A 25,867-nucleotide genomic window follows, 5' to 3' on the forward strand; every position below is an offset into this window, starting at 1 on the left:
TAACTGTTAGCGTCTGGTATTCTCGGCATAAGGCAAAGGTCGTTCACTAAGTCATCGACAACCAAATATTTATCTGTACGCTTGGCAGTTCATCCAAAGCTTCGTGTTTGAGCAAGAATTGTCGCTGTCAAACGTCAGGGAGAAGACCTTCCATCGTCCTACATTGAAAACGATTAATATACTTAACAACGAATTGGTAAGTAAAACACGCTGTTGAAGACGTTACATCGATCTAAGCCGTACATTGCATTACGTATTATATAACATGGGTAATATTATAAGGGCACGATGTCCCTTCATTCACATAGCTGAACCGACATTACTGACAGTAACGAGCAAACCAAGTCATGTAGATTTGTCAACTATGTATGTTAAACTCAGCCATAAACATGCTATTTTTACTGTAAGGGAAATGTATGTTCTATTATTGCTCTTTAGTTTATTGTGAGTTACTAGTAATTTTAAAAGGCGGTGGTCGTCGCGCCGTGTCTTGTTCGACATGCAGCGGTGACGGCACAGGGGGCAGAGCGGGAGGCCGCCCCCTCAAAAATCAAGCTGAAACCCTTTGTGTCAGCCAAATTTGCCTCCCAAAATGCAGGAAATAGCGTTTCAGAATGTCTAGATTTTTTTAGGGGGGAGAATGCCCCTGGACCCCTTTTAAGGCCGCGCCTTCGACACAGAGGATGATGAGCAGATCTCGCCCTCCATGCCGTCGTCTCTGACATGGGACTCATAGCGACGTATACAACGTGCGTAAATTGCATTGCTTGTTCACGTGAAATTCGAAGACGCGTTGTGCCATCCGAGAGTGAGTTCAGATACTTTGGGGTTGGTCAACATTTTTATACGACTTTTCCAAGTTACCATGAACACCCTTCTACGCACCACAATAATGTTGCCGCATTATTCACACCAGGGTATTAACCGGATAAACTGAATACTCGCACTGGCGTGAAACAGAAGTTGATTGATCGAAAGAAATAAAGTAACCCGCCGCTGGTGACAATCATCTACGTGTGATTGTGTTGACGTAATCAGATGGTAGTATCAGTTAGAATTGTTTGTGGAAAAAAAAACACGTTCGGTGTACAAATGAAATGATCGATGCGCGCATACTGAACTGTGAATTGTTTACAACCATCTCGTATTCATCAGTTACAAAACTCGGTGGGTTAGTGCCTAGAGGTGATGTAATGGTATCTCTTCGTATGGAAGGACGTTAATGCTTATTCAAAGGTGTGAACCTAATTCTGGATCGGATAATCGAAAAAAAACACACTTCATCAATTTTAGGTTCCGAGTAAATTCTGTTTGCTGATACTGTTGTATAAGACGGTCGCTTTCTGTCACGTGTCTCTTTGACATTTTTTATTTTAGTCATTATACACATGTATTCTATTGCATATGGAATACTAAATATAACACAAATAAAATACACCGTACGCATGACCTAAATCGTGACACGATTGAGGATTTTATTTGGAATATCCATTCGCAATAAGTATTACCTTACCTGTATTGTCATGTATTTTAGCATCTTAGAAGGTCCACCGTATATGCATTAACGTTTTAGTCAAATAAGACAATCAATAATCTCTATAAACATATTATTGATTATTTTGTGAGAATATGCCTGCAATCTGTTTCAAAGCACTTATAATACATCACTCATTCTTAATCAAAAGCTGACATAAACTCAGTGTGACTCTGGGAGTAGAAATCGTAACAAAAGTTGCACAGACTATACCGGTATGTCCGTTATAGGTGATTTTCCGTACAATTGCGAGATCTCGCGAGAAGCATGAAAGACGCACGTCGAACGTCTGCCGCAAAAATCGAACGATTTGATTTTGAACTCCAATTTCTTAATTTTGTGGCACACATCGACCGGCCGATCTTCGACAGAGGAATATTGCTTCCGAATACCCTTACTTAATCGAAATTGCTTATCATCGAATGTGTACAGCACATTATTAAGCATGGAAATGTCTCCCAAAATATTTTCGCGTTTGTCGAATCCCACGCGACGTTTGACGCCACTACGACGCTATGACCTTTGTTTGTCCTGTTTTTACGTTCGATTTCACGCATAACGCGTGATTCTCGCAGTGAACGGAAAATGGTCAATTGGGTATAAGTACATGCACTGTATGTATTATTTCTTAAAACTAATTTAATCTTCCTTAAATATACTTTTAAGGGAATACCACCAAATTAATAATAATACATGTTCATCGATAGCGCTCAAATATCTCAATAACCTTTTAATATTGCTACAATGTTCTAATGATATATGTAAATTTGTTTACATGCTAAATGGTCCGTGTGTCTGTAGTGAATGTGGTTTTAAGTCTTTCAATAATATGTTTTCAGTGAAATATGAGCACATAGTAATCGTCCGTGTGAGTCCATTCAGCCAAACGAGCTGTCTGACATTTCGAAGGGACAGTATTTTTTGTGGAAATACAGAGAGAAGTCACATTTCACTTCTGTGTTACCGTTTCTCCGATTAACTAGTTAAATTAACTAATTGTTGTCCTGTAATTACGGGACAAATGTTATCGTATTATGTCGCTCAGGACAACGAGAGATTTTTAAATTGACATCATGCAGTAACAATCGGTTGGCTGAAGTCGCGATATCCGCGATTTCGTTATCAGATAGTCCTGCATCTGAAAACCCAATCTCAGAACTGCACCCAGGTAACATGAAAACAATCAATTGTAAGGAATGGGTTCGGTCGTGTGATCGATGTTTTTCATCCGACAACACGTTATTAACAAGAAGACGGGGAGAATGCGAAATGAATTCCATCTGTTTCACCCCACGCATAATACATCACTGACATAATACAATGTGATGATGTATGGACGGGTCACACGTATAAGTGCGAACATAACGTTTCTTGAGTCTAAATAAGACTTAAAATCTGTTTGCGAATCAGTTTCTACTAAATTTGGCTGATGAGTATGTCTTGTCAAGTGGTCGGGATGATTAGTTTTACGCATTCTACAATATCTGTTCACGTGTTACAGTAGCTTGTTCGTGAACATTCTTAGCTTAATGAAAATACAAGCGACTTGTTTCTTCTTTCCGCGACTGTGGCTATTTTCAATTGTTAAACTTTTCACAGAATAGTAACTTTAACAAAAACAACTCCACATTGCCTGCTGTTGGTAGCACCAGGTTTGGTTAGGGAGGCTGGCTTAAACAATGGGCTTGGCGACAGTACTGCCCATTCTGTCCATGTCCTGTTATCGCGCGAAAACGAACAGCGGAACAGTCAAGAAACAGTCATTTGTTACCTGAAGCGGTGTTCGATTCGACGGCGTACTGTCTGAGTGCATACTTTGAGGTATCCTCGTAATAACCTTAATATTATACATCTTTTCCTTCCAAAGAAACATCATGGAAATGCCGAAATCCAAAAAGTTTAGAACAGAATCAGCGAACTTCTTTGTGTGGAGTCCGGTCAAACCCTGGTGGCAGCCATTTTTTTGTATTATTATTATTATTTAGGACGCTTACGCGCGTAAGCATTCCATATTTGGAATTCGCATTTCCTTATATGGTAGGATGAAAATACCCCGTAAAATACCGAAAAATCACGGCACGCTGTAGCTTAGAGCGTTACACTGACAGTGATAGATCTATAATAATAAAGTATAATGAACTGAAGTATAATTAATATATAATGTAATGAGGTATGATGTATTAGAGTATAATGTAATTTCTGCTTTATCCAATCGCTCAAAAGACTTGCTTAAACTGTAATATGTTTTACGTTGTATGTGTAGAAAATGAGCACACTGCAGACATCGGAATCGACCTGGTCGACACAGCACGTGTGTCGGAGTGAAATATCAACTGTTAATGAATAAAGGCCTGTGAATTGGTGGGCGTTAACTCATGCGTGTCTGATTTGAATTGATAAATGCTCTAGACATGCGCGAATAATTTGATTTACTGGATGCGTACACGCCTAATTAAACACATGTAACATTCGCGACTGGAACGTGATAAAACTACGAAAGATATGTTTTCGAGTGAAAAAAAAATATGTATTAAAATCTGTGTTGTGTAAATAATCAAGTACGAAATTCCAGAAGATAGTCAGAAACTATGATGTCTATTCCTTCATAATCATTGACAGAACACAGACTAAGCTGAATAATTCTTTATCCCGCAACTATAATATTTTAATAATCAAAATGTAAATAATCAAGTACGAAATTCCAAAAAAATAGTGAGAAACTACGATTGCTGTTCCTTCATAATCATTGACAGAACACAGACTAAAGTGAATAATTCTTTATCTATAATATTTTAAGTAAATCGCGGACTAGGTGTATACATAGATGATGCAAGAATGGGGGCAATTAGGCTTATGTTAAACTGTTTAAACAAAGGTGTCGTGGTTTTGGTAGTAGAACGCAATAAACTCTCCAACAAATTTCGTCTTACTTTAAATTCGATTAATTTGGTTAGGAAAGTATCTGAATGTAATTGTTAATGCGATTTTCTACTCTCAATTTATACGTATTGAAACAGGCATACATATTCACAACGACAAATTAGTATATTTCAGTACACTTTGCTAACAGTGCTGGTCTTTCCATCCAGCACTCGACCCGGTGCACTATTTTATTCGCGAGTTATTTGTTCTTAAAGACAAAGGTATTCTTATTTTGATATGTATATATTGTGTTCACTTGCGGGATAATACACAGTTTGACTGACTTGACTAATTTAGTTTATTGGTTTATTTCAAAACGCATAAACGCTTCAAGTCCATAGAACAAATGCAATATACATAACAAAATTAATACAGTTAGAAGAAAACGTATATTCTACATTCCATAGAAAACTAAGGATAAAAAGCTAATTGGTTCATTTAACTATTTCTTGTGTCATATGAAAGATTGACAAAAAAAACACTCTGGTAGTAGATGATGTATCCAATATAATATGAATACCTAGTTAGTTTAGTTTTGACCTAAATAAATCATAGTAAAAGTTATCAAACACCTTTTATTTTAGAAATTAATAAAACAGACAATAACATCTGCTTTGTTTTCTTTGTAAGATATTTAGCAGCCATGGCTTGAAAACTGAAAATGGTATCTACAGTGTTTTAAAGTCGCATTGTGCTTCAGAAAAAATATTCTTTTGTTTACACCAGTGTTCTGACCGAGAATTTAATATTTTAGTGAAAATCTTGCTTGTTATCCAAAAAAGTGATATGCTCAGTAATTATTCACATCCGCCAAACTACATTTCTCATGCAGTGGCGTGATAATAGCTAGACACCATGCAACGGGATAATTACTGTTTAAGATTATGTTATCAGACAAGCTATGTGAGTGGATGCCGTTTACGTTTGTTTCTATTTATAAATTGACCAGTTTCTTTTCACATTTTTTAGTTCGTTCTTTTTGCATGTGTTAGTTCATCCACCGAGTTTTGAACATTAATAGTGTGATGGCCTGTTACTCGAATGGAGTGCATAGTTTCTTCTATATTGTCGAGGCTGTTTTCAATGCTAGTAAATCGCGAATTCAATGCTGTTTTAACTTCTGATTTCCGAATTACCGAAGGACACGATGTAATTAAGTTTGCGCATGTGTAACCTACCTTGCTGCAGGCGAGGGTAGAACATACATATAAAAGAACAATGGACAGGCATCCCCGGAAGACGTCAGCGGCATATTCAACGAGTTTTTAAAAGATAGCGGATTCATTTTGGATGGATAAAAAGGGGACAACTAGAAGAACTATATAAGACAGCTAAGCTAGTACGTGTGTTGGTTTTAAATAAGAACGTGACTGTTATTCAAGCTCAAAAATACTCCAGAAAATGTGAAAATATTCCGCTAAAATCAGTTAAAACTTGCATGTTTATTTTCTTGTTTAGGAAGAATGGTGTGTACATTGATACGAGTTTAAAGATGATGGTTTTTTATGCTGCGGGTCGAAAAAACTGAGGAGTTTACTCGACCATAAATAAGCCTTTAACGAGATACACGTCAGCAAAAGTCAGTCCACACAATATACATGTAACTCATAAATATCTATGTAGTCTATTGAACATCGCACCACAATAATTGTTTTATTTATTTATTTATTTATTTTTTTATTTATTTATTTATTTATTTATTTATTTATTTATTTATTTATTTATTTATTTATTTATTTATTTATTCATTTATTTATTTATTTATTTATTTATTTATTTATTTTATTAATAGACAGAGAATACGTTTAAATAAGGTCAATGGCAGTTTTATCAGAATTAGTTATATATAGAGGTAAAAAAATACACTCATATGTCACGAGCACAAACGGACATCCGGTTAAAATGGGTCTTCTTGTCTGTGAAACAAAGGGTTGATAATAAAATATAAACCAATTACGTACAACCAGTGGTATCTCGTACAACTTCGTGAATATTAATTGACTGATTAGCATATTTCAAATATCAGCAGTTTAATTACAAATATGGGGTTATATGGAAGCGATTGCATTTTGCAGACACAGAAACACGATTTAGTTACATTCTGTATACAACATGTAATATATGTAATAATGTAATTTATTACAAAACAATTCACAAATGTTTTTTTTAGATATTGAATTGCATGAATCAAAGAACGCTAAATTATGCAATTTTAATTATAACGTTAGTAGGAAGATATCGAATGTCGAAGGAAAAATTGTAAACACATTTTACTACAGGCAATCTGAAATAAACATATTTTACATTATTATAATCACAACATACTCGAGGGCATTTAATTCTTTGGTGAATTTATGAAACGTGACTATGGAATCGTTTCTGTATTTAACAGCAGTAGCTGAACAATAACAACTTATTGTTGATGTATTGAGTCCAAAATAACTCTGGATTACGAATATATTTCTTGCATGTATATTTCAATAGACGTTTGTCTTTATGCAAAGTATTTATAAATTGAAATCCCATCAGTAATATTTTTACATGTTACAATGTTTGCATAATACATGAGTCCTTTTAGTGCAGAATATATCATTCCTCTGTGTGTGAAATGATTACTTTTAAATTAACCAACATCACTAGAATGAAGTCAATATGAACTTTAATTAAAATGCAGTCTTGATTTGATATTCAGTAAATATCAACGGGTTGGTCGTTTTGTCTTAAAAGTCGCCATGCTTAAGACGTTTTTTCTATGACGTAATGAAACAAATTTCAGCGGAGTCTCTCGGTGCTTTGTCAGGGAACGATAATTTGTGAATGGGCTAACTTAAATGCACCGTGAAACAACTAAAACGATTTAATATCTTTACCATATAGACCAGTTATAAAAAGTTCCAAAAGCTTAGAGAGCGGTCGCTATTACTATATTATACTATAACAGAATAATGTTCGAACAATAAAGGGGACTCACTTCTTTGACGTTTCTATCCCGTTCTAACGGAATATGTTCCCATTGAATTAAAACATCCGAATTAAAGTGATTTATGTCATACAGGTTGAATACTGCATCAATTGTTTCACCGTTTTGTGAAATCTTTTGCGAGCAATAAGTTTTTATCCGATGAATTTTTATTCTTTACATTGCATTGCGAGACATTCATAACTAACAAACAGGTCATTTGTCTCCATTCAACTCAAAAACACCGAGCTTCCAAGCACACACAAGAATGATGGGAAATTACGATGCAGAAACGTGGGTGTAAGATGAAGGACTATGTATTGCCATACACGTGAAATTTATGTTTTATTGGTGGGTGAACTGTCTATAAATTATGCATTGGAAATTCCCACTTATTTTTTAGCATTTTATTATTGGATACTTGGGATATCTTATCGTCGTCATTGCCGCCGGGTGGACGTCTAGCCGCACATACAACAGTTGATTAAGATAGCGATACGAATACCATGAATACCAGATCATGTTAAATATTCGCTTGTCAGTTGATGGGGTTTTTTGTGCATATTTATTCTTTAACAGCCGTTTGTGTTGTGTATTCTGGACCTTTATCGACATCAGGGTATTTATATATCGCTTGTCTATGATGTCATTCCTACTTTGTAAGTTCTGAAAGGCAGTGAATTCACGTCTGTTGGAACAGGAGAGATGCGTTACGTGGTGTTGGATTGAAGCGGGAGGGTCGTCATCTGCGCACGCGCGGGAATTGAGTTCAAAGCGACGATAACAACACACGCAAAAAGCGCAAAGGCTCGTGGGTAGGTGCTTGTTTGTAAACAATGACACGCTATGACAATCTGACGCATGCGCAGGTGACGACTCCCCCGATTTCATTATATGGATTTTTCAATGTTTGAACGAGTCAAACTTGAACTTAAATTTGCATAGAATGAAACTATGAGCTTTTACACGTAGTAAGTTTTTTCTATCAGTTGTGTTCTTTAGCAACTCAGTCCCTCGGTAACGTAAATAGAAATAAAGTCATTCAGAGCGTATCTATTTCTTTGTTTGTATCCGTCCGGTAACGATAAAATGTTTCTGAGAGACTTAATTCATTTTGCATGACGCATGGATTCACAATCCATGCATGTCATATTCATAACACAGAGCCGTTTCAACTCGAATGATAGGAAGGGTGCATTTTGAAGGTAAATTCTAACATGTATTAAACCCTGAATACAGTATCACGTCACATATACATTAAATTGTATTTTCGTTAATATGTTACATGGAGTTGATTACAAGATGGCCTGTGCGTCAATTTCCGCCTCCGGCAAACTAATTAATGGACACCGAATACACACCTGAGAGTATTAATAGTGAGATTAGTATTAGAGGAGGTTTGAGGGCGTAGCCCGAAACATCTTCCCGATACGTCTTAACTACTGGCTGCTTCAATTTGATTTGAGTATTGGGAATTACCGCCTAATTTTCGCCATCAATAAATCATTCCCCATATTCTCCATAACACACTGGCCACTCAGGACCAGTCAGAACCACACCTGCTTTACGACTTCACTGCTTAAAAATAACTCCACACACTCAGAAACACACTAAAACCTCCGGGCCAGCTGCTTTGAAGTTTGCAGAGGGGAATTATGGCCAGTAACGCCGTGAGTTGACACTCATCAATATGAAAAATCACCAGCTACAAGGAAGTCGCCGATTGACTACTCGCTCTGTCAATCACTACGGTGTAGCGTTTATTGATTCGTGCATCAGTGAGGTATAAATGTTTAACAATACCGCCCAGAAATTATTGCTGCGCAACGGCATTCAGATGTGCAGAATACATAAGGATTGGTGATTTACTTTTCGATGCAGGCCATAGATTTGCATGAAGAAGTATAGGGTTATGTTGGTAATACTTTAATTATTTTTCCCCATTCCATACTGTTTAATGACTGATATCTTTACAAAAAGGTCTCAATTACTATACTCGAGATGTCGCCATGCGTAATTAATTGTGCAGCATTAAGAAACAACGACATGTGATCATTCTCATTCCTTGTGTATGGTGTATTTCCTAAGCCATTCATCCCGATGATTGATGATGCTTTGTTGACATGTGATAGTAGTTTTACATCGAGCATGAGTTTCTGTATGAGTAAGGTCATATTAATTTTAAAACAGGATAATTATTAATGGTATTCTACATCCTGTCCTAAAACTGAAATCGCGTTTCATATCCACTATAGCCAATAAGCATTGAACATAGGGAAACAGTGTTTTCAACCGGAATTTAAAACAATATTTGGAATGATTGCAATAAATTCAGCCTTTACCATTGAGTAACTTGATATAGAGACACTTGATATGGAGACACACTTCTTTTAGACACCGATGCCAAACGACATGATTGAAAATATTCTCCATATTCTGTATCGTAGGTGTATGATATGGATAATATAAATATATATAAATAATATAAGATTAAGCGTGCGAGTTTCTATGAATATATATTAAAGTTATAAATCCTTTCTTGTTATGTGCTATTCACCCGAGGATTGGTTCGTGGTGCAATATTGATTGTATTTGGAGATGTACGCATGCGCATCAAAAGGAGTTCAATATTGCGTTATGCGTGGGAGTGCGGGTCCGTCTACATAAAATAGTCGGCATCTGCTAGAAACACAATGCTGAAGTCAAGCGGTGTACAGGTATGTTAGTTGTAAATTGTATGTGTACACATATAAGCGATCGAAATTGTGTATGAAAACTATAGTAGTTACGCGTCATTTTTTTTTGTCTTGCATTGTGAATTACTCATTGTGTCAATGTGTATAGCTGCAGCAAATTCTTGAAGCAATAACACGGCATATCATAAGTAAACATCGCTTAAATAATTCATTTTATCATGCACTGTAATTACCTTGTTAGTGATCTGATTTATATGTGCTGCGTATTTTGTATACAATTCGGTCCATGGTCTTTGGTATTATTGGAAAAAAACGGCAGTTTGCAGATGTTGATTTAATGTAAAATAACGTGCGAGTTTCTTGTGTGTAAAACAATCTCGTCTCACCGACGAACATGCCGATTGTCAACGTTTACGTTATTTCGTAATTGGAATGCAAACATGATTGTTAAACCATGTTATGTATCTTTTTATCATTTCTTTGTTTGCTTTTAATCACATGAACACAAATTCCCAGGAGCCACAGTCGAGAAAATATGGAGAACAATATGCGGGATTCCAGGCGAATTTATATTGTAAAAGATGACTTTCATTTCGAAAGGATTAAATTATCCCTATAGTTTGACACTCACTATTGCACGGGGTTGGTGAAACTAAACGACGAAACTGACATATTTTAAAGACGGGCATTGCATATCCGCTAAATCTAGAAGCAGAAGTACAATTTCTCTCGAAAACGCGGAAAATATGGGATGTAAATTGAAATATACACAGTGTATTATAAATAAAGTGCATTACAAAAACATAAACGCGCGAGGTGGGATTAGAAGTAACTGCAACACGCCACAGTTATAAATGTTGTATTCAGTAAGAAATCTTCTCTAATTTGAAAATGTAAAAGAATTGAAAATGTTCACTTTACGTGTAATGTCGTAATGCATATACTAATAATGTGGAAAGTAAAGTCCTATCTCAGTTTTAATGTTTTCATCATATTCCAACTAATGTTTAATTGCGGAGTAACATCGGGCAAATGTCGTCGGCGATGATCTCAAGTGTGTTGCACACCATGTATACCTTAGCAATCTCAATTCGAAAACACGTAATATTCAAGGTGTATAAAATACGTGTAATGTAATTGCAATGTATATTATTATAGAATATCGGAAACGCAACTACAGTAAATCTATATTTTTGCGATCGTTACGACGTGCCTGGGCGATATGCAAATTAGTTAAGTTATTCAATGAGTGGAGGATGTGATGATGATTTCAATGGTGTTGATCTTAAAATGTTAAGAAGACCATCAAATCACCTATATTTTTATTATTTTAAAACGATCTTGAAACGTCTGGTTATATTGCATAATTACTAAGGACTACCATTACCTACTACAATTTTCTTTATATCTATCGGTCTTACCAGCTTTCTCCAATTTTAAAAGCTATTCAAGTAGGCCATTGCGCTTGCACGCACTCTACATTGTTGATGTTAAAGTTTATAATACTCAAGAATTAGTTTTTTATACTTGCAATTCTGTTTGATTTCTATATTTTCCAGGTTGTATTATTAAGTATAAACATTAATTTTTGAGTTTTATAAAAACAGATCCTTTAGCGTTTGTGCTTGGCGAGATGGGTTCCATTTGCTAGTGAATTATACAGATGATATTTCATCACTGGAGAGTTACGAATTTGAAATCCTATTAATCCTATGTGTCTGTTTCGCTGAGTGAAAAGAACTAACTCGGAAACGTAATTTGTAATATGATTACCACCAGTTTTGAAAGCATAAATATATTCACGGTTGTTTTGAATATGCATATTTACTAATGTTATTCAATTCAATGCTCATATCATGGGTACAAGCCATAGGTGAAACAAACTAATTAACAAGCTGATGTTTAAAGAGTGAGAAATTGTGAGTGGTATATATTCATTCTAGCTCATACACATTTTAACCTTTAACAAAAATATTCAAATTAGTATCATTCCTACCAATACGTATTGAGATATTGGCGTATTTTGAGATTATATTAGTGATCATGATTTCACAAGTTCGTACTGCGATCGTAATAGTAAAAATCCATAGCAATAATTATTACACTACTTTATTACACGGACTGCAATAATGCATGAGATACGTTGATTCACCATGACTTAGTGTGATCTAACATCTGACGTAAAATTGTGGTGATAAGCATTCCATATAAACACGTGTATATGATTTGACACAGGTCAAATATTCTTGCAGATTTCATAAACTAATGATTGAATATTCAAATAAAATAAAACCTAAATATTTGCTACACAATTAAGCCTGGTCAATCATTTAACATTAGTGACGTCACTGTATAAACGAACACTAACTATATAAAAGAAAACTCCTAACCATATTTTGTAGATTACCACACCACCCATATATATAAAGTATGAACATTTCAAATCAAACGCAATAAACCATCGGAAACAGATCCCGTTTACTACTTTTCAACAATGCCAGATAGAAATAAAGAAACTCAAGGTATATAAACCCCCAAAAAATGTTTGGTGTTTTTCCTATTTATTTAATATACACAAGTCATACTGTGTATTGTTGCATTTTTTATACATTATCGTTTCATCCTAAAATGTGACGATTAAGAGAAAGAAAACCACTTTTAACTGAAGTGTTACTTTAGATTGTCTAAACACGAACAACCAACGTCTAATAGAAAAAGAGCAAAAAGTACAAAACACTTCTCAAAAGCACAACAGAATAATAACTATCAAAATAATATATTTACCGGAAAGTAAATGAAGTATTATATTTCATATATTTTCATTTTGTTGTTAGTGCAATCAGAAGTTGGATTGGAAAAGATTGTCTCTTTGAAAAAACATGTACCTTAAGTAGTTTACGCATGAAGTAGCGCTTATCGGGTGAATGTTCATTTCTGAAATGTACATGCTCGATTCACAATATTAATGCATATATAGGAGAGTTCGATTTCAATTGTGTTAATATAATATTCTGCGGAATTCGGTCTGGATGTACGGTTTTATATTTTTGCACTCCAGTGTTATTATTTGACCCTGAAACAAAAATTAACAACAACACACAGATTGCCGGAATCTTACTAATGTTGGTCACTTTTTATGAACCTCCATGATCATTGTCGATATTTACAAAGAAATTGACGTTCTGGTGATATTTTACTCGTTTTCGCCAAAGAAGCCACGCTAAAAATTAAGTTCACGAAATGAAAACAGTTATTTTAGCAGAATTATCGGGCGATTACATTCCCGAATGTGAATATTCTAGTGTTCGCAAATTTACTACAACAGTCCAGAATTAAATTTTTTGAGCACTTTGCGAGAAATCTGGAATCTAGAATTCACTAGTTTTTAAAATAAGTGAGTCATTATTTTGGCAATGCAAATAGTTTCATGTTCCATAGTAATCTTCTCATCAAGTATTTTCGTTTTCCAATTCCATTATGCTGTACAACGCTCTCTTGGGTCTCGGCCACTACTTTTCACGCGTCCTAGTTCACGGGGTCATTGATAATTGTATATTATAATATCGATTAGACCATGTTATTAGTACAGTGTGGCGCCACATTGGTAAATATGTTTTATCTCAAATAGCATATTACCTCACGACTGACGTCAGAACTATAGTTACTGTAATATAGTTGGAACTACTTTGGGATTGTAATTCATCCCCAACAAAGTGTGGACAGTTTTACACAGTCTTTCTGAAAGAAGGATACCTATGTGATGGCCTAATTCAAATGATAATTTATTTGCTGAAATAAATCTCTAACTTTTGTTTTCAGTAAACTCAAATAATTTCTTTCATTCAAATTAAGTTGTGATTAATTCAACAACTGCATCACAAAATTATGCCATGGTTCAAACTCCAATTGCTTTTCCGATTCAAAAGCTGAAATCAAAATTGAGTTTGATACTCCTGTTAAACGTTGATATTTCATATCAGTGAAAAGGACAATAATTAGAAGATATCGTCCTAATTCTTTTCTTGCATGCTGTATTTGTAGCTTTTCTGTAAATATTTATAGTTCCATAATAAAATTGAATAAAAAGTTGTTCAAATTTTGTTAATCTTTTGTCATGGCTTATTGTTTTTTTTCTTTGGATTCATAATAAAACCGACAGCCAGCTTAAAAATTAAAACTAATTTTGATGCTCGTTTCACCGAGTAATAACCATTGGTGCACCAAATAAATTTTGTACAGATTGAATAAGGATTTGTGTGCTTTCATTTGTAAAGCAGGAACAACACTTGTAAATTTCCCATTGCTTTGAAAATGTATTCCCAAATACTTGTCAACTAATTAACAAAATAACAGTTGTTTTCAAGTTTGTTACATTCCATGTTGAAAATCATAATTTTAGTTTTTGTAATGTTAATTTTTAATTTAATACTGTCAAAAAATAAATTAAACAATTGTAGATTACATCTTTGTTCCACCCCTCTCAAAGAATTGTTCTGTAGTTTTCAATTCAAGTTTGATACTAAATAGTGGTGTTGTAAATTGATTAATATTGTAAAATTTACCACCAACTCCAATTGAAGTATCAACCCTTCCCTTCAAGAATCGAATGCATTTGAAAAGTCGACAAAACATTTTTGATATCATTAATCTCCGAACAAAAATGTCCGTTCGATGGTTGTTTTCAAACCAAATTGATTGTTATATTCCAATTTACAATAGATTAGACAAAACGCCAAACTTTTATTCAAACATATAGTAAAAAGTTAGAGCACATAGTAAAACAACTATTGCAATACCTCGATAACTGTTTGCGTTTGGTTTGAATATAGGGATAATTTAACAATAATTCCATGAAGTTGGCAATTTACTTTGATAATTCCGTTGAGCAGTTTAGCTGCTGCGTCACTGATATAGTGAGCCGCATGTTTTAAATTTATATCTGGACTGGTTGTTTTACCTGCTTTTACTTTATACAATTGTGTAGTTATCTCTCATTAATTAATAAAATATAGTCTACTTTTTTCAATCCTGCATTTTCTTTACTTTTCTTTACTGGCTTCTGATTCTTAAAATGAATGAATGAGGCATAACCTTACTCTGTATTTTAACACTCTCCGACAATGATATCAAAATAGACAATGATCAGATGAATGGATGAGTGATTGTACTTTACAAAAAAAAATGCATTTTATCCAATACAATGTAACTACCAACCCCATCATCAACTACTACCCTAATATTGATGACATGCAATTTAAATCACCTACCACTCTCCCATAAAGATTTGACAATTTGTAGTACAGCATGTATTAGCAAACACGTTTCCATATCCTTTAATGTGAGTATCCATGTTATTTTTTTAATACCTGAATCACATTCCATGTTATCTCCTAATTAAGACTCGTAAGTGGTTATTTGCGTCATTTAAGATATAATCAGCTTGAATTAAAATCGCCCATTAACAATATATCTCCAAATCTAGCATAATTAGTGACATTAACCTCTAATATATCAAACACATCATCTAGACCAGACTTGGATGTGTGTTTAAAATAATTGAATTTTGTGGTTTTATATACAAATAGCAAATGTATAGGTCACCTTGTAGACAAAAGACAATTATATCTCAACCACAATGCAAGTTACTATTACTGCTAGGTAACTTCTGGATTCAGAATTTTTTGCTATGGTTGTTTTTGCTATATGTAGAGAACAGTCTTTTGTCTAGCCAAGTTTCGACCAATCCAACTGCATCATGTCTTTATAAAATGGCAAGTAATAGACTGTCCTTCTAACTTTCCTTTGACCCTATGAATGTTACAAATCTTTTCTATAATATTCAGATTTGGCGCCATTCACTTTGGTTTGGTTGATAACAATTTACCATTTTCTATAGTGACTATAAGTAACATTGTGTTAAAGACGTTGGCATTGTGAAATTCTTTAATTTTTATAGAGAATAATAAAGTATTTTTGCCAAGTAAAGTCATATTTATTCAAGTTATTGTTCATACATAAGTTGTTGAACACACTACATATTTTGGAATTTCATCCAGTCGTACCATAATTTAAAACAAAATAAAATGCAAAAATATCGAGATTGTTTTCTCTTTGATACTCACGTGTAATCGGAAATTATGAAAATTATATTGACGTCCATATGGAATACATTTCCATATGAAATAGTAATATATTTCCGAATTCACCTGTCAATATCAGTTGTTTTCAGTTTTTTTTTTCAAAAAGACAAAAGAATTCTACAATATTGAAAACATAAATTCTTTATCGCAGTGTTTAAGTAAACTAATTCCCCGGGGTCATTCCCTCGCTGTTTATAATCATTATAACCAATAGGCTAGCCAGTCTGGTGAATAGTTGTATGGTGTATCCGATACTTTCCAACTTGGGTTGTAGGTGTTTCTCATCGGATAATTCATTCTGTTGTTCATTTCGTGATAAAGCTGTTTCCGTTCATCAATATTATTACACATCAACATCTTATAATGATATAATTTGTGGCATTCATTGTACATTATGTATCATTCCATGTTATTCCATACGGTACCCTCTGATGGTACAGTTGTGTAATAACGATTATTATTATTAATATTATTATAAAACAATCTGGACGTGAACCGCCACGCAACACGCAAGACCGGTTGATGACCCTCGGCCACGCAGAAATCAGCTGACTCTATAACCTCCTACGCACTGTTTGCATAAAATAGTCCCTTTGAAATCCAGGATTATATCAGCTCCCGATATTCCAAACGGGTGTGACATCGTCGCGGACGAGTGACTCCAATTATAGTGGCTGTATCCCGGCGGGCAGGGTGATTATTTACTTATCACATGACATTTTGATTGCGTTCTGAATCAAAAAGTGCGGAGGAGTTTGTGGGGGTTGCGGCTTACGGTTGCAATCAACCAGCTGAACTCTATATGTAGCAAGTCGGTGGTTGGATTTACATAGATTACTTCATTTCGAGACTCGGGAGAAGCTGACGTATAGTAACATTGATGAACGGGACTGTTTCATTTCAATCGTTAGAGGTCTTCAGTGATCAAATTCGGGGAAACGTCACGCCATGAACACTCGAACTGGGTTGTGCATCAGCGCAGTGTCACTGGCGATATTCCTGGAAATCGACTCAGTGAGCTGTCACTGGTAGTGGTATCGCAACTTCCTGTGTACAGTTAGTAAGTACGTACATCAGATGCCCGGGATCAGACGTACCGTACTATAGTAACGTTCAGCGCTGGTGACAATTCTTGTCGATGTTACTGGTTTTGGCGACAGTGCGTATAGTTCTAACATCGGTGCTATGGGGGACCGTGTACGATGCAGTCTCTGTCGACATTGTTTGGTATATCTGAGTATATTTTTGTCTTTATCATTTCATAAATTCGTGAATATTGCCTGTCATTTTGTCTGGCACGATATCAGGCTCAGGTGACCATTTTGCGGAGATGATCATAATATCGAAGTTCGTGCGATAAATACACAGCTGTAAACACACAAAATGCATTGTGTCTTCCACCAAACAATTTCCGCGTGTGTTTTGTTTAAAAATAAGGCAACATTTATCCTTGGTTCAAAACGCATCAACTTTATTGCCACGCTTTTGGAAATGGACTTTTGTTTACAATGGGAAAGTAACTCCGATAATGTTACTATAGTTCTGACGCTAGAATTGTGAAAATATCAGTTTGTATTATGTTATCTAAAGAATGCGTATTCCCAGTGTGACGTCATATCCACATGATAAACAGGTATAATAGCAGACTGCATGGATTATCCTGTATCATCCTGATAGTGCAGCAAGCTGCGTACCTAAGTTTGACAACGCGCGGGAATTGAGTCCTAAGCGAGGATAACAACACACACTAAGAACGCGAAGGCTCATGGGTAGACGCTTGTTTGTAAACAATGACACGCTATGGCTACCTGACGCATGCGTAGGTGACGACTCCCCCGCTTTAAAGCGGAATTATCTGTAACTTTTTCTCCGATTTATAAAACATTCCCTGTGTCATTAGTTCTAATATGTAATGACCATCGCTGAAATATGGACACTGAAAGCATAGCATATTACGTCAGAGACGGATTCGGGGTTTTAATTTATAGGGGCCGCATTATTAAAATGACATCGTTGGATGTAGTACATTAAAGGGCGGTGATTGTCGCGCTGCGCATGTGCGACATTTGTGTTGATAAACAGTGATTTTCCCACAATCCAGGGCGCTCTACTAATTGAAATCACAATTATGAGGGTTGACCTGGGCGCAACTTGCACTAATTACAACCAGTGCTTTGATACCTTCCAATCACCTGAAAATGCCTAATTAAAGCTTGGTAACGTCTCAGTTTTTACTCGTTGATCTGCGCAAAAGTCAAAGTCGCCATCATTGTTTATATGAGACCCATATATCTCGCGCGTGCATGGCGCGACGACTATCGCCCTTTAAATCACTTGCGAATAGAGGAAGATGGCCGCAGGGTAGCGACCGAAATGTCAGCAGACGCCATCTATTGATTCCAGTTTTGGCAAGCGAATCTCATGGATTACGGTATCAATTGCGTTGCCATCTTGAGAGGCTAAGCTACTCTCTGACGGCCTCTCACTGGTGATTTTATGTGTAATTTCCAATAATAGTGTGCGACGTGCGATATGAATTTTACATCGCATTTTATGTGGTACGTACTAGCCTGACGTACTAGTTGACATTGACATTGTTTTTCGAAAAACCTGCGATTAGGCTGCGAAAGTAGAACATTCCGGAGGGGTGAAAGGGAAGAGCATCGCCAGGCGATGGACGCGGGGCTCTATGGCAACGACCGCATGTCCAGCCATTGGTTGGTCACATAGAGATCACAATACGCGTTCTATTTTTACGCATTAAATTTGGCTCTTCTGTATCACCCCTTCCAGAGTGTTCTACTTTCGCAGCCTAATCGCAGGTTTTTCGAAAAACGTCGAAAAAACACAAGAATTAGTAGAAATGTTCCTGTTTTGGGTGGATTATTGATAAAGAATAATGTCTTTATTACAAAAATGCTGAAAAACCGTGAGTTTTTGCCTTTGTTATTTTTTTATTGCCAAAAAACTGCGAACTCGGCAAATTTGGTTGCACAACTTCCCTTTATGATATACACCCAGCGACACCGATGCCAGTTGACTGTGTACAAAACTGGTAGGAGGTAATACATTTGGGACGAAAGTATTCAAAAATCAGTTTTTGGATGTTGCAATGGCAGTGGTGGGCCAGGATTTTTTTCCAATTAGTGACGGCACGACCTACCTGTGAAGCTGTGAAGTATCAGGGGTAAAATCTCTTCTCCACAGGGTTCTCCACACTTGTCAGGGGAGAAACTCGTCTCGTCTCTATATCTCGTCCCCTTGAGGTACGGGATCGGGAAAGTCACTTATACTTTACAGTCAAATAAGACACACACAACGAAATACGTTTCAACTCTCGTCTTAGTCGATCAATCGAGCACTCTATATGACACAGCGCCCTGGGGAAAAAATCCCCAAGACTCTCGCAAGGCTGACCCAAGACTAGCCCAAGACTGGACTGCCTCAAGGCTCGCCCCTGGACTCTCTCGGACTGCGTCTGTCGTGGAGTATTCGCCAAGACCAACTCAAACTCTCTTTATTCATTTTCAAAACTCTAACCAATTACAAAGCAGTAAAAAGACTCTAAGGCGTAACCTTCAATCATAAAGCCAATCACACTAAGTACTGAATACGTCATATCTTTTGATTAATCGTTCACTACATTAATAGCTACGGATGTCAGAATAGCGACGGTATCTTGTAATTAGTTCCAAACCACTGAGCCAAGTTCCGTCCAAAACTTCAATTAGGCCTACACGATGACAGACATAATACAGCAATTCGCTAATAATCAACTAATTAAGTCGGTCAACAGATACGCGAAAACAAATTCATGACAGAAGTATGAACAAAACCAGCCGAGCCGAAAAAATCACAGAGGAGTTAAAAGCCGTTGCTGGTGAAAAGTTACCCCAACTTTGGGGTCAAATTTCTCGGTAATGAAAAAGATATCAAAAATTCAAATAGTAACTTTGTGCCCACACTCAAGCTGAGTAGAATGAGCTATGTCTGAAGTGTTTTATCCCAAATTTGTAGGAGGAGATACATTTGGCGCGAAGCTATCCAAAAATCAGTTTTTTGGCTGTTGCTATGGCAACGGTGGGCCAAACATTTTTTTCTGATTTTTCCTAATAACTAGGGTGAAGGTGTGACCTACCTGCCAAGTTTGAAAGAAATCGGCCAATCCAAAAAAATCACAGAAGAAATCATACGTGAAAACACTGGAAATTTACACACACAGACACACACAAAACGACAAAAGTGATTATAAAGGCAATCCTAGCGGAGCGGATCGCCAACAATTCGAATTCGTGTAAAACAGCCAATGTATTTTACACGTGTTATATGCGACGGTACACGACCCCGGTACACGACGCGGCGCGACGATCAACCAGCATGTAAACCAGATACAAAATTTGCACTACTGCCCATGTTACTGCGCAGTGCATTATGGTGAAATGATCTCGCATTGTATATAGTAGAAAACTATTATCACCCTGGAAACTAAATTTTATATATGTTAAAACTAAAATAAGGTTTGAGTTCAGACTGCGACCTCAAATGACTCTTGGCGTGAACATTTTGACGCGCGGATTGGTATATAACGCACTCGTGACATGGCCGTTGTTGACATCGTAAACACATCTTTGAAGTTAATAGCATTTCAAATTTACACATAAGTGGAAATCATATATTGTCGAAACAGGCGCATTCATAATATAAAATGTTGTTTATGCATACTTGAATGAGAAGTTAAATTTTCAAAATATTTATTATTTTGGCACTATTGTATCTAAGGCCGCAGGAGACATGACCTAAAGTCAGGTGATACGTTTCCTGTTGTGCTGTAGAGAAGACGTGATGTAAACATTTCAAACCTTCTATTAACATTTGTACTGTGGTATGTATAAAATCGAATAATTTAGTGTTAATATAGTATTCTGTGAATATATGCAATCGATAGTAAGGTTTTTATTTCAAAATTATACCTCCAAACGCAATCACTCGATGTTCGTTCGGAATCGCTGTCACAAACAACGTCGCGATCGGGTCGAAATTTATAAAAATGTTGACATCAAATGTTCTGCCGTTGATTGTGGACCCAGAGAACAGTGATTTTGTATCATATGATACCGTTGTGTTGGACATAGCGATGTAAAAGAAGGAGGAGGAAAAATTGACATTTTTACCGGATCCGTCGGGGTTGATTAAGCTAACGGTACTGCCGGTCACGGTGGCATGCGGTCGTCACTGGGAGGTGTAGTGCTGCTCGGATGTGAGTGAGAATGTCCGAGTTTAGAACGTATCTAATGGCTAAATCCCTGAACTTTGTGTTGTCCATCGTCTGTTGCCCATACTGTTTTTGTTTTTCTGCGCAATCAAAACACTGAGATCTTCCTCGGCCTTCATTGCTATCGTCTGCAGCGATAGCCACTACATAGGGAATAGCTTTTCAAGAGCTAGCCGACATCGACCGCTAGCATAAATTACATTGAAGTACTTTAGTTTTTATAGAAAAAAAAAACATCTCAAATAATTGCACATGATTGGAAAACAATATTCTAATGTTTCATCTTAAATGAATTACGTTTATTTACACTGCTCAGCTGTTATGTTTTCGTTACAAGCGTAAAAGTAGTGCCGGCCACAGAATGAAAATATAAAATTACACCAATCACGTGATTGCTATTTTCATTTGGAACACTGAAGTAACGCGTGATATTTTCACTCCTAGAAAATAGAAATCAGTGGATAATATGTAATCTTTTTCGATCCATATCACCGGGAAAAATTTCAAGATATGAAGAAATACAATGTAATGTTATTTTTTCCTGACATTTTTGACTCTTGTATCTCGAAAAATTGTTTTGTAGCTATCCTGGTGGCATGGACCCAGAATAAGGAATATGACATATAATCTTCAATTCGGTTCAAACCTGCCTTACCATTCTTCTTTAGCATCGTCTTTCTCTAAGAGTCAATTAATAATGGCAATAATAATGTTCCTAATAATTGTGTTTACAGTGGACTCAATTCTTCCCCACTACTTTTTATACTTAAACATAAATGACCTGCCTTTGTAAAACTAAATTCATATTAATACGGTCATACGAACTCGTAATCACCGAAAATGCGTTTCAATAATTTTTGTAAGCGATCAGGTGTTACTAGAGACGAAAGTGAACACTAATTATGTACGGTGTAAAACTGAATTCGGTTATACCAGTCCGCCACCCTATGTTGAACATTGCGTGTGTCAAATTCAAAATCATCAAATATTGCTCCAAACCAAAATCGGAAACTTGAATGGGGAAGAAAAAGTTAGGTTTGTGAATAATACTATCCTATGACATGTCGGGCCTTCAAATAGTAGTACAATTTCGTGTGAAAAATAAGTTGATTTTGAAAGCAGACTCACCCACTACAGTCAAACGTTACGTGTTTTTGTGGGGTTTTTTTGCACAGCAAGCACGCAGCGCCCTACTCGATGTGGGTGCTGTGCGGTGGTAACAAGTGTAAAAACAAACTTTGTGTATACACCTGAGTATGCCGTAGAATGTCGTTGTTTACAAATAAGCGTCTACCCACGAGCCTTTGCGTTTTAGCGTTTGTTGTTAAATGGCGTCGCACGTTTGTCCATGGATAGGAACCACAGCTCAACTGTGTCAATAAAAGTCTCAATATCTGAAAATAACAAATTTAATGACACCAAATGTATCAGAAATAACTAAAATACGATCATAAAACTAAAGACCGACATAAAAAGAGCTATGGACAGTATGTAACAGTAGAAAAATCAGAGAAAAATCTGAAATGTCTATAACTGGAAAATATTCACATAATCATATTTTGGAGGTTGTTAAATGTCGGTGAACATAACCTACACTATTGCATGTATACAAATATCTGGTGATGATTTCAATATTTTGTTTGGAAGGTTGAAATTGAAGTGAAGGAATTGTATTGTTTTTGTTCTACTCAGGGCATGCTAGGTATTATCTTTAAACCAATCCTGTACATGTGACAATGTTGTTCGGTGGTAACTCATAACCTAAATTTGCATATTACTGCGATATTGTGATCATATTGTGTAATTCTCGCCTGTTGCAGATAACATCAGCGATGTAACCAGTGCTGGCATCATATGATAGACACGATGAATACCAGCAGCGAGTATAATGACCTCATTGACCAGTGTGTCATCGATGCACGAAGTAAAAATCTCACGGATATCTACACAACACCGGGTACACCAGAGCTTCTCTACGATTCCGAGCATATATTGCTAACCCGTATCATTCCAGCTACGATTACATGTCCGTTTGGTATCATACTCAACTGTCTGTTTCTCTACGTAGTATTCAAAGTGTCAGCCATGCGTACACTGACTAATATGTATCTATCGAACCAAGCCATCGTAGACTGTATGTTTCTTAGCGTATACTATATAGTGCAAGTCGGTGAACCGTTGTCAACAGATATCGTACACGATAAAAGTTTTCTAGGACCAGTTGGATGTTTTATTGTGAACATAATACTGGATATTTGCCTCTTCGTCTCCGAGTTAAACATACTTTTAGTGACCTTCGAACGATACATGGCAATTTGTAAACCATTCAAATCGATTAGAATCAGTTCCATCTCTCGCACATTCAAATTGATCATTCTTACGTGGATCGTGGGTATTATTTTCGCTGCGCCGGTCACCCGTTTCTACACTGACTGGTACACTGTGTGCATTATGTGGCCAACAGACAGTGAGTTTAGTAATTTGAATATGTCTTATTCCAATTGCTTCTCCGGAGTAAGAACGCCAATCGACGGAGTTCTATATAGTCTAACACCGATACTTGCCTTTGTTTTAGTGATCTCGGTTATTATTGTACTGAATATTCTAACGACAAGGGAGATCCGAAGGAGCGCTGGAAACTATTCGATCACGGCCCGTGACTTGAAACAGAGGCTTCATCAGCAACGGCAGATAGTGGTTATGTTAGCGGTGACGGCGGGTGTGCTATTCATTTGCCTATTGCCGTATCATTTAGATCTGATCATCGGCTACTTATACAACACAACACATCCTAACAATGTCATCATAATGCCCCAGGCATGGAATGAACTGGTTCGGTGGCTGCCGATGGTGAATTCTTCAATAAATCCCATTGTTTATGGTATATTGAATAAAAAATACAGAAGAACGTTTCTCGCCACATTTGGGTGCTGTGACAGTAGCCATAGCAAAGCAAATCGGCAGGATTACGCGACTTGCACTAAATTTTCACACACAGTAGAAACTAGCAACAATTTAAAAATGATTTTACACATTCCCGCAATTCCTGATAATTCTTGCTAACTAATGGCAATGATAAATTACTCAGTTGAACCTAGAATATCGAACGAGCTTGTTGGGCTGGAATTAGGTGGCTGAGCAACAATCTAAGAGTGACGCAATACTTGGACGAAATTCCCTCTGATGTTCTGATTTCGTTTAATTTTCAAGGATCTGCAAATCGGTGTCTAATTCCGAGGAAATTTCAGAATTGTACAAACTATTATATCTTATTATTTACTATTTTTTAATGTGTTATACTTCATTGTTTATGCTCACCACCAACTATATGTATACAATTTACTGGTATATATCATATTATTATACCTCATGACCATGACAGTCAATCAGATTCACGCATTACAGGTATATTCATGTGTCTACCTGCTTGACATATTCATATGTCTACCTCCATCCGGGTAAAACTAGTTAGCCAAGTCAAACTAGTTTTCCATGTTTGCTTTCACTATTTGACTACCTTATTGGAGAGAAAACTAAGATTTTGTATAGATTTCACGTGATGTTTAGTCGTGCTTGCCATGAGCTTCGCCAGTGCGCTCAGCTGCGCGCTTTGAGACATTCTGCGCAATTCGTCTATCTAAAGAACCTGAGAGTCGTGGAACAGCACCGCTGTGTTTTGTTACGTATTTTGTGTATTTTGACAGTTATATTTACATATTATGTATAATGTATTAGTTGAAAGAGAATGATGTTGGCATAAGCCTAAACTCAGACTGTTCGCTTCAGTGTTCTATATAATGCGGCCTGGGACACCGCGTGGCGTACAGCTGCGCCGGGAAAGTGCACAGGGTGGCACCGGATGTGTTTGTAGAAATTAATTCTTCGTCATGCCGAAGCTGCTGAAAATAGGTTTATGCAATCATGAAGGTAAAAAGGGCATCTATGATAAAACTCAATAAAATTTAATGCTCCTGAACTCTTTCAACTAGTATATGTTCACTTGTGCAGTCAGCTTTACAAGGGGGCCTGGGAGATTGTCATGCGCGATTAAATGTCGCAATTTCTACTTTAAGATTTATTCCGTATAATAATACAAATGTTCACCTAAACAGGGGTGAACATACAGTTCTAGAGACCATCAGAACCCATTGTCAAGAGAGGCCCCGCATCTTTCTATAATATTCAATATAACGTCTATGTCATGTCAACAATATACGCGCGAATATATGCTTATTTGTACCCAGCTGTTGAAATGTAATACAAAATAGTGTATTGTTTATTTAACATTAGTTATGCAATAATGTGTTCGATCATATCAATAAATACAGCTCTTGGATCACCTAA

At 36.3% G+C, this 25,867-nt stretch overlaps 2 protein-coding genes across 2 annotated transcripts in view; one reads left to right on the forward strand and one right to left on the reverse strand.

Moving 5' to 3' along the window:
* Positions 1-19,609, reverse strand: part of LOC102809883 (uncharacterized) — a 28,869-nt gene extending 9,260 nt beyond the window's left edge. Inside the window, exon 1 of the mRNA XM_085492895.1 lies at positions 19,415-19,609. The gene's annotated coding sequence lies outside the window, so the exon portion shown is untranslated. The remainder of the gene's footprint in view (positions 1-19,414) is intronic.
* On the forward strand, positions 129-25,867 carry LOC102809986 (thyrotropin-releasing hormone receptor-like). The gene is made up of 2 exons (XM_006811093.2): positions 129-196; positions 23,344-25,867. The coding sequence occupies exon 2, from the start codon at positions 23,378-23,380 to the stop codon at positions 24,584-24,586; it is 1,209 nt and encodes a 402-aa protein (XP_006811156.2). The 5' UTR covers positions 129-196; positions 23,344-23,377; the 3' UTR covers positions 24,587-25,867.

The sequence above is a fragment of the Saccoglossus kowalevskii genome, chromosome 18, assembly GCF_978046115.1.
Source record: "Saccoglossus kowalevskii chromosome 18, keSacKowa6.1, whole genome shotgun sequence".
Classification (NCBI taxonomy): Eukaryota; Metazoa; Hemichordata; class Enteropneusta; family Harrimaniidae; genus Saccoglossus; species Saccoglossus kowalevskii.